Consider the following 11,724-nt stretch of genomic DNA (forward strand, 5'->3'; position numbering starts at 1 on the left):
TTTTTCCTCGATTATCTTTAGATCATTGTGTGAACTGCGTTATATTTTCCCCTTCTTTTTTGCTGATATTTTTGTTAGCTCAAATGATGTCCTCTCTTTTTGAGAAAACGTACCAACACTGCATACTCGTTTAAGGTAACTATTAAAACTCCAGATACACATGATACAGTTTACATAAAATTAGTTAGTATTGGTAGTTGGATGTAAAAACAAAACAAACTAGAAGATTTCAAGGTTCATTTTGGACTTTTCTTATTTAACGGTCCATATTATGATATTGGTCTGCATAATGACTGTTTCGCATCTTATAAATATCAAATACCTATAATACATATCTGCTTTATTTTGTTTGGGTTGGTTGAAGAAAAAAAAACACTTTAAAAGTTTGATATGTCCGGTGCGCGATCTAGATTTACACACACACAAATACAAAATGAAAGCCTAACTTGTGTAAAATACTGGACAAGCTATATATGACAAAACGCGACCTAAGATGAAATACCGAAACATACTTTGGCAACTTTACACTATTTGTTCGAAGAATTATGATGGATATTAAATTGATTTTCTTAAAATGTTCAGCATGCGAATAAACAAGGACAAGTTACGTAAGATTATTCCCATATACTACAAAAAAAGAAGATGTGGTATGATTGCAAATGAGACAACTCTCCACAAAAGACCAAAATGACATAGAATTTAACACCTATAGGTTACCGTACGGCCTTCAACAATATACAACAATATACAACGGCTTTCCCATTTTCTATGTATAGTTTTTAAGAAATCTTGCAAAAACAACTTTCGTCGACTTCTTCAATTTCACCATATGATAAAAACATATGTACCACTATGATATCGGTTTGTTGTCAATATTTTGCAAAAGAAAAAACCTGCTACAGTTAACTCAGTATTTTCGGTTAATTGTTAAAATCACCTTAATCGGTCTATTTCTGAAACTAATTCTTACATACTTTGATTTTTAACCCTGTATGCTAACATTGCCCATATGAAATTTTTTTAATTGTTTGTATATATACATTAAACGACAAATTTATGTGACGTATTACATTTTCTGACGTCAGTCACGCGAATTAATGAATGTGTTTGTAGATAGATGTTTTTTTGTGTTCTGTTAAATAGTTCCTTTTAAAATTGTTACACGATGATGACTGCTGTACCCATATTTTGACTATTTTATTTATTATGTCTGTTTACTTCACGCATCATTGTAATTATAACGGAATTTGATGAGACTGTCATCAACGTGAGAGGTTTAGCGCTTTAATACCAGATTTAATCAACCATTATATTTTCAGACATTTGAAAATGTCTGTGCCAAGTCAGGAATATGACAGTTCTTATCCATTCGTTTTTTATGTGTTTTGTCATTTGATTTTGCCATGTGATTATGGACTTTCCGATTGGATTCTCCTCTGAGTTCAGAATTTCTGTGATTTTACTTTTTAATGTGATATTGATTGATAACCTTGCGAATTTAGGTATGTTCCTGTGCCAAGTCAAGAGCTCGCAGTCCAGTGATTGTCGTTGGTTGTTGTCTGTCAAGATATTTGCTTTTCGAAAAATTCTTTTGTTGTGTTTTGATGTTCCGTTGTTTGTCTTCACTTTTGATCTGTTTCACATAGCCGCTTGTTAAAGAAATACCCACAACGTATAAGAATAAGACGTGGTATGATTTGCATTGACACAATTATCCACCATATGTAAATAAAGTGGAAGTTAGCAATAGTCAATGTATTGCTCCTGTATGACACCATTTAAAAGATAGAGGGTATCGCCTGTTTCTCTGCACTTTTAACGTTCATAAAGTGTCTGAGTGATCGTCATTGTGCAGGAAAAACTAGAAATGATATTTGTTCCGTAATGCTTTTTTTGTGTATTGGACAGGCGGACCAGTGGACTGAAAAATCTACTGGTCCTTCCAAAATGGCATGCATTTGACAAATACTAATATAAATGATAGATGCTTATTTTCATATTGGTCTTTTTTGTGTAGACAAGAAAAATTAAGAGACAGTGGATTCATATTTTGATAAGAGCTTTTAAAATCTCAATGATTTTCTTTATCATAATCAGGATCGAGGACAGAAAAAATGTCAACATTGTCTCCCACATCATCACAATCCTCACAACGACAATAGGATGTCTGACGGGATACATTTTTTTGTAAACGTTGCTCCTGCTTTGCACGATAGTGTTGTATATATATTATAGGATGGCACTTGTATCTTCTACAATGGGGTTGGAGTGTTCAATAGTATTTTATATTTCAAAACTATCCGATGTATATAGTATTGTTTAAATATAAATAATACAAGTAAAACAATTTTGTTTCATCTTGGTCTTTATAATTGGCAGGATATACGAAGAAGAAGTAAATAAATAGAGATTGCGATACAACTAGTAATAGTATTGATACTAATAAACCAAAATACTCCAGTAGAAAGATATAAATTTAAACGGATTGACCTAGTAGATAAACCCTAAAATAGTAACAAGTTCTGATTCCGTTGACATCAACCTGCGTCAATTATCATTGAACTAGGTACAAAGTTAAAGTACCTGAAGTGGAAAGGTGACACACTTTGGAACTAAGTGCAATGATCTTTCTTAAAATGTGACTTTTTCAACAATTTTAGTTCATGAAACATTATATCCTATGCATAAAATACGATATCAGTAGTGGATCAGAAACCGCTAACTCTTCTCTTAACCATTGTTTTTTTTACTTGAAATTATGTGGTAAACCTACAGTTTTTGTGTGTAATGTTTTCTCGTTTACTTTTTTGTTTTTGTCATTGTCTGTGTTATGTATTTTGATTGGAACTTTTGGTATTTTCTCACTTGTTCAGCGTTCACACCCTCTTCCTATTTTCTAATATCATTATCACCTCAGCATTTACCAACATCATGACGTTAGCTATATAATTTTCTTTAGTTCTCTTCCTTCAAAAACTTTTAAAATTTATTCCAAAAAACACAAATATTTGGTATTTGTGAAACATATTGAATTATACAATTCAATCAATTATTTTCTTTATACAAACAGACACACACATAATTTGCAAATCGGTCTCACAATTTTCAGATTTCTAATTTCAAACAAAGAGTAAATCCGGTTATGTACTGCTATTGTACAATCCAAGATTGCGGGATACAGTGTGTCTACCATTAACATATGAATATGTTATTAGTTAACAATATCTGGGCAGACTGTTTGTTTTCATTTATATTTAGTAGAAAGCTAATGTGCTTCAAAAAAGTGATTTAAAACACCTCAAATTTTACTAAAAATTTAGTTTAATATATGATCCAGGCCATAGACACAAACGGAAAAAAAAATGCACAATGTACAAAATCAAAACAAAAAATCCATGAACAAAAATATTTCTTCTAAACTTTGTCTTTTATCTATCTGTGACACAATTATTGATTAATTGTATTAACTAATTCGCAGCTTTTACATATCTAGCATACTCGCGATTACGTACTGCTTTACATATTATATCAACTAAACTATTGGTGCAGACTTTATATTATCCTAAACATCAATAATTAAGACATTTTTGGTGTTGATCCTCTTTCCCCCATTGGGTGCCTCTGTCATTTGTAAATGCCCAACATCTTTTGTTCACACCATTCACGTGTAACGTGAATCTTTCAGTTTAATTTTTTCACGTTAATTTGAACATTTGTTTATATCACGACTGGTTTTATCTCGTCGTCAGGTCATACCTGAATCTATAAGTTTATCTAGTCATGTCGAGGTTAATAATACTTTCCTTGTACCGGTTTATGACAGAATATGTTACATCTCTCCTGTAAAACAATGACATTGCCTCGGCCAGATATGTTTCTATTTTGTTAGATCGACAATGACCTATGCGAATATTACATTAAAGTTTTATATATTTTGTGTGTTGTCTGATTCTTGGTGCTCAACATTACTTGCAGCGACGATACTTAAATCATAACGACTAACTAGTATCTCGTGTAGGAAACCTAGGTACCTGAAAATATATTATATTTCCCATGGGTCTAGTCTGAGGGGCACTTCCAGATTTTATTATTTAACATTAAGGTATTTCTACTTGAAAATTGATACACCTAGTCAAAAGTATAGTTATTTCCATTCATGACTGTTGACTTGTCTGATTTGTATGTGTTGAGGTTACGTGTAGCAGAATAAAAAAAAGGTAGTACAATTTCAGACAATAAACGTAATGATGGTATTTTCAATCAATTTTTTTGTTGTTGTTGCAGAAAACATGTTAAATAATAAGTAATTAATACACGTGTAATTACTGATTAAAAAAGAAAAAAAGAAAATACATGAAACAATTATAAAACGTTAGTAATCTATATTCCTGGTCTAATATAGGCTTGCCGATTTGCTTTGTATCATACAATTGAGAAAGGAAATGGGGAATATGTCAAAGCGACAACAACCCGACCATAGAGCAAACAAAAGCCGAAGGCCACCAATGGTTATGTATGATTGGTAGTTTTCTAAACGGTAGGTGTTGTTGAGGAGATATCATTTAATGCTTGGGATCACTTAGTTTCTATATAATTTCAAAATCTATAAACGAACAATTTTGTATAAGTTATGAATCATGTCAGTATCAAAGTAATGACTACTGAGCTAATGATACCTTTTTTGACTGATAGCCCATCAGCAGAGGTAAAACCAAGTGCTTTAGAATAAAACAGTATACAACACGTGATCAATTTCATGCGTCCAAAATGTAAAATCACAAAAATACTGTACTCAAACGAGAATTCAAAACGGAAAGTCCCTTATCAAATGGCAAAATCAAAAGGCAGATAGACAAATAAAATTGAGAATGGAAATTGGGAATGTGTCAAAGAGACAAGAACCCGACCATAAGCAGACATTAACAGAAAGCACATTAGCAAACATTAAAGACAGGAATAGGAGAATATCATAAACAATAATGTGAGGATGTGCAAGTACCAGAAGTATCTTAATGACAATAAAAACCAACAAATATTAAACGACGAAGCACAAAAATGCATATATGAAATCTAACCACCTCATACACAGCACACATTATTTTATATGATAGTAATACTATGACATCGTTCTTTACATGGCGTTTTACAAAAATCAGATTCAAGCATTGCGCTTTATACAGACAAAAGAAAACGACAAGTAATACTATGACATCATGCTTTTCTTTGAATGTTTGCTGCTTCCGGTGGTACGACATATTTTGATTAAAATAACTTATCCTTCACACACCTCAAATATTGAGAAAAAAAGTCGAAAAATAAAAAAAGTGCACACGATGACATTATATCTTGCCTGTTCTACTTAAGCTTAGAATTATTTATTTATAACAATAGTCTGTAAAATGAAGGTTTTCCTATATATATCACATAAAATCAAAACCTTCTATGAAACATGTAAATGAGATGACGCATTGATTGAGTGTGTAGGAAAAGAAAAGATAATATTGGAGAACGCTTGATGGGCAGAATAACGAGTATTATAGAGGAAATGTGATGCTAGCTGTAGTTGATGTTGTTGATAAGCAGACACCAGCAAGTTGAGCAAATGGTCGTGTGTCTGCATATTTGTATTAGGTATTATATAAGGGACGAGGTGGAACATTGCTTCATCGACATATGCATGTATTGTGTAGAGTTGAAATAACTAGAAAAGCGTTGTATTTGATAACTTTATGTGATATTACGATCAATTTTTGTACACGATTGTGAAATTTCAAATTCTACAGATGATGGTGTTTTACAGAAATCAGATTCAAGCATTGCGCTATTTACAGACAAAAGAATACAAGTGTATTCATATTCCAAATTTATAAACTAAGAGCATAAGGTTATCATTTTTTTAAATTACTTACAGAAACCAGATAAGGTGTCAACTAGCCATAAACCCACAAAAAAACTTATTTTTCTTTGATGAAAAATTGATTTTGGTGGTGAAATATATAATCAAGCTACTTTTACATCGATGTTTTTTTTAGATAACATTTTAATACAGCAAGTTGGAATATGTGATCAACCTTTGCCAGGTCGGGAACACTTCCTTATATGGAAATGCATGAATTAGCATACTTATGTCCCCGCACATGTAATTATTTATTTACGTGTGACGCAATTTATTTTTACCTGGGTTTTTGACCAATCTACTAAATGAGTAACAATGTATGATGGACTACTACGTGTTTACAATCAACCAAACAAGCGTGTTATTTACTGGATTAAATCATTGTGGTGACGTCATCCTATTCATTTACCGTGGATTCGTTTTCTAGGATCAACGCTTCCTAAATCAGTCGCTGAAATGGACTTTCCATATTATATTCTTTTGTTTCTTTTGTGTGCCTAATTTCATTAAGTTTGAATAGACTATTTTACTGAATTCTGTTCACTTATGGAATTGTTTTAAAAACTTACCTTTATTTTTTAGTGATTTCTATATGCCTTATGGCTTTTTGTTAGAAATTTAGGAAACATACTTATTATATGCACTATATATATGTTCTTTGTCGAGTTGTTTTCCCTTTGACACATTCTCCATTTCCATTTTCGATTTTAATAGAAATAAGTTGGAATATATCTTATTTTGTAAAAGCAGACAATATTCAGATGCCTTATAGTATGAATATCTTTAAGGGCAGACATGTTGTGTTATAACAGATTTGTATTTTTTAACCATTAAATTGTGATATGTAATTTATTGTAATCCATCGTTTGACACGATTACATGGTTATTTAAACTCACTTACAATACCTTCTAATTAAGTATTGGCATTAATTTTTAAAAGACATTAACACAATAGTTTAAGTTATAGATACAATGGATAAGCGTTGATTCGTGAAAAACAAACCATTCGCCCTCCGGGCTCATGGTTTCTTTTTCAAGAATCAACGCTTATCTATTGTATTTATATCACATACAACACATTTTTTCATGCAATGCGGGATTATCAATATCGCTTAGTTTTTCATTTTTTTGTATCCACATTTATAGTTCGTGATATAATGTATTCGTTGCATGCTCATATAAACGAAAAGTTGTTTCTATGCAAAGAAACAAGTGTTTGAATTACCCGATGAACAGCCATTAATATGTTTGATATTGACACGAGGATTTCAGGTATTCGTCCACCATACCGCAGCGAAACAACAGTGAAAATACAATTACCCAAAAGTTATAGCCGTCGATAATAGCCGGTGCTAATATTAGTGGGGTTCAGCAACTTTTGTATAGCTGGTAGCTATTATATATAGTTAAAGAAAAATTAGGATCCTATGAATTTTGTATTCGTAAAAAGGCGAAGACTTAAAGTTTGTTAAAGATCTGATGGGATTACTTAACTTTCAAAGATTTCACAAAATTTATTTTTTGATATTGTACCTTCTTTTATGATTAAAAGTAGTTTAAATCGAGGAAAATAATGTGTTTATTTCTTTGTTTTAAATCACAAGGAATATTTATCAATCGGGGCCAATTATATTGGATTATACGGTGTGGGTATTTTTCATTGGTGAAGGCATTACAGATGCCTATCACTACTTACATCCACTTCATTTGAGCTTAAATGGACAATCATACCTCATCTCTTTATTTTTGTATACAAACATCTTTCAGAAAGTTCGATTTTTCATTATGAAATATATTTACTAACGTCTGTAGAACATTAAGTAATATTTTCATTTTGAAAATTTAAAAGTTACAGAACATGATCACAACTTATATCATTCATCATATTTCATCGAAACTACACAAGACCTTTTTTTCATGGTTTTCTACGGTTTAAAATGGAATTTAGAATAATTTATAAGAAATGACTAATATTTTTTCTGTCTATTCGAAATAACATAAAAATGTGGTGCACACTGTTAAATAATGCGCTACGCGCGTTATTCAGTGTGCACCAAATTTTTTATGTTATTTCTTCATAGACAGAAAAAATATTACAGTCATTCCTTAATTAACAAAATCTATAGGCATACTTGATTTTTGACATATTTCTGTATTTAGGACTTTCAAACTGGTCATTTTGTTCTGAAGGTAGTGAAGCAGCAACTGTAGTTTCATTTAGTTTTTCGTCTTTACAAAGTTCGATTTTATTCTAGGATTTTTTTAACGGACTCGTACGTTTACCTACCTTATTAAATCCATTAATGATGTTATCCATTTTATGTGCGACAAAGTGGTATTTTGTGGAAATTGCAGCGTTGGAAATGAAGCTATTATGTTTCTTTTATTTATTGGATACATTTCTTCTTCTTTTGTTTATTTAATAAAGCCGTTGTTTTTGTTTTTTGTTTTTTTGTTTTTTTTTTTTTTTTGTTGTTTAATTGCTTAACACATGTGATGTTTAGTCCCTTTTATAGCTTACCTTTCAGCAATGAACCTAAAATTGCTTACTTTACAAGTATCGACGGAGGAGACTATACAAAGTATGTTAAGCTATTTACGTCCCGTTTAAATAATACTTAGTATACTGAATATTGTGGTGCTCTTACTTTTAGTACAGGTCCTGATGAAATAGTTTACACATCCAGTACAGATTGAAGTCTTTCAGTGCCAGTTTTCATGCTTTTCGAGGCAGACATATTTTTGGAATGACATTATACAGGTTTAAAAGAGCTGAAAAATTGTTCATACTAGACAGTGGTCTATTCATCTAAAATGTCACTGATCACAATGGAAAACACCTGTTCAACTACTTTTACATGGCGAAAAAGAGAGTCGAATCGTGAAGTCAGTAAACAATATTTTTTTAATCTGAGCATGTAAATTGAAGATTATGATATATATTTTACAATAAACATATTCGCAGAACAAAAACATTAATTTTGAGAGTCCCAGACACTATATTAGTTGACACTTGTCACACTAATTCCACGTGTTTTCAAGTAGTAGTAAACTCGTAGTAGCCCACAATGCATTGCATTTCCTTGATTCGATTGGTCAGTTTTTCAAGGCCGTATTGGCCTTGTGTTTGGGAAATTGCTATGCAAATATATTCTGACGTCAGGAAATCTAGAGTTCTCGACCTGTTTTTTTGTAAGATTAAGATTACGGTCAATATATAGAACAGTATAGATGAATATATTATATTTTAATTCAATTTAAATGTTGTTGTTCCATTCTTATTGCATATATGTGCAAATGTTTTACTAGCGGCCGTTACGGCATCATGTGACATGGTACTGAATGTTCTTGATGTGTCATCTATGATGGTGATGATCGATTTCTGAAATAAAAGAGGTATTTTAGGATTACGTCAGATAATTTGATGAATCAGTGTTATATTGTCTCTTGGTATATATTTTCATTCCTTCTTTATCATATAACGAAATTAAACAAAAGTAAAAGATGTTTGACAACAAAAAAGACACGAAATAGATAATGTTTCGGGTGTTTGCATGATGCACATGATCATGAATTATTACTTCAAGGGTTTTAAAATTTTCAATCAAATGTAACAACAAAAACAATTTAGTTTAGTTAAATATTTTCCTATTATAAAAATAAGAAGATGTGGATTGATTGCCAATGAGACCATTCTTCACAAGAGAATTGGTCAATATTCAATTAGAAAATTGCTTTTAAGTAATACTAGCGAATTATAAAATTTAATTAGGATGTTTTTGGCCGTATTTTTCTTGAAGAGTAACAAAAGCACACATTGTTAAATGAAAGTAAAAATAATTATGTGCCCCTGATTCGAAAAAGGATGTTTCTGAAAATTTTAAACTCTTCATTTCTTTTACTTTTAGGTGACATTTTTAGTATTTGATGTTTCTATTGTATATTGAATGATTCTTGGTTAAATATTTTTTACACCAATATAATACTTTTGCAACATGCTAACAACAGATGATTATGACAAGTAACCCTTTCTACCTTAATTTATCGTTCTAGATGTGTAACGTAGAAACTATTGCGGAATTTTCTGTTTTTATCAGTACAAGTGAGAGGTTTTGCTAGCTAGAAAACCAGGTTAACTCCACAATTTATTACATGCCTGTACTAAGTCAGTTGTTATCTTTAAATTTTGCTATTTGATTTGGGACTTATCTCTTTGAATTTTCTTCGGAGTTCAGTTTTTTTGTGATTTTACTTTTTGCATAATATTGATTTTTATTCTTATTTGAAATAACTTAAACATTTAGAAGTTTGGTTTTCCTTAGTTCTAAATGGCTTTTGCTTCTGACAACCTAAGAGGTTTTTTTCGGATGACCTACCTCAAGTTCATGAAGTCCATGTGGTGTGTGTACTTCTGTAGATTCTTGCCCATTCATTGTGTAAATGAAACATTTATGACGTTGAGATGCAAGCATCAAGTGCTGAAAAAAGGATATTTTTAGATTGTAAGAAACGTTCTTTATGTCGTAAACATTTTATTGAATTAAAATAAAAGGTCGTTTTTTTTTCATTTGAATTACTTGTCTTGATCAATGCAGTGTGCTACAGATACCTTTAAATGACCTAATGTAAAAAAATACTAACATGTGTGTTTAACAAGAAATGATGCATGTTTAAAGAAACAAAATCATAAAGGGATTAAATGTACAAATAATTAATGCAAAAGAAATGGAATAAAATATAAACGGTACCTATTTGTATGTTATAATTCTCTCTAGATTTTTCAAAATATTTAGCATTGACACCTGTTTTCTTTCAAAAACGATGAAAAAATAACATGGATTTTATAAAATTTTCAAGAATGACATTTTAAAACTATTTGTACTCAAATATGAAAAGAAATAGCCTTTATAAAATATGCTTGGATTTTAGATTTTAGAATTTTCCATTAACACCACTTCCAAATTGTGTCCGTTATTTTTCCCTTGTGTTTCCTTTTATATCCCGAACACTGCAGGATCTTACATCACCAAAACGTCACTTCTAAATAAAATCATATCGAAAATTACTTTTTATCAAATAAATTTTTAAAAAAATTGCATTTCCCATGGGGTACTTACCATATTGGGATCATATCTAAATGCAAACGATTCAAATACGGGATGTTCCACTGTTGGATGAGTACGATGCGCATGCGTTGGATGTGTACCGGTATGGTGGTGTGCATGATGTTTTGTGGTAGGGTTCATGGTTGTTGCAGCAAAAAACTGAAAGACATGTTAACATCTAAAACTAGTATCCAATTATTTTAAATCAAAGCAGCGAATCAAATCAGCTATTTCTCTCTCCCTAAAAAAATGTTATATTGTTAAAATTCTTGCATTTTCTCAATACTGTTTGAACTGTTTCACATTTAGTATGTCAGGGTCTTAATCATGTTAATAGCCGACTACTAAAGAAAAAAACACAACGTATAAAAAAGTACGTGGTATGATTTTCAATGAGACAATTATCCACCACATGTACATTTCAAGTGGTAGTAGGTTTAGGGGGCTTCAAGAGGGAGGAGGGGGTTCCTGAGTCAAAACAATTTTACTTATTTCTTTTTAGTTTTTCAACACTTTTAAACAAATAATGTGTTTCAATAATCAACACTATAAGGTATAGGGGAGTCTGGATTCAGAATTTGTTTTTGTCATCTGCTCAATAAGCTTTTTGTTCAACAAACTCCTGAATAAAACATATTATGAAAAATAACACATTACCCCCCCCCCCTTTTTTTTTAACCTGTTTTGAAGCTTATATGGTTGTTTCCTATTATGTGGGGGTAG

The 11,724-nt window shown here is 31.1% G+C and overlaps 1 protein-coding gene across 1 annotated transcript; it reads right to left on the bottom strand.

Annotated features, from left to right (window-relative positions):
- Positions 1-9,128: 9,128 nt before the first annotated feature.
- On the bottom strand, positions 9,129-11,154 carry LOC139491323 (uncharacterized). The gene is made up of 3 exons (XM_071278945.1): positions 11,014-11,154; positions 10,273-10,374; positions 9,129-9,278 (listed from the first exon to the last, which is right to left on the bottom strand). The coding sequence occupies exons 1-3, from the start codon at positions 11,140-11,142 to the stop codon at positions 9,144-9,146; spliced, it is 366 nt and encodes a 121-aa protein (XP_071135046.1). The 5' UTR covers positions 11,143-11,154; the 3' UTR covers positions 9,129-9,143.
- Between the last annotated feature and the right edge of the window lie 570 nt (positions 11,155-11,724).

The sequence above is a fragment of the Mytilus edulis genome, chromosome 10 (assembly GCF_963676685.1).
Source record: "Mytilus edulis chromosome 10, xbMytEdul2.2, whole genome shotgun sequence".
NCBI lineage: Eukaryota > Metazoa > Mollusca > Bivalvia > Mytilida > Mytilidae > Mytilus > Mytilus edulis.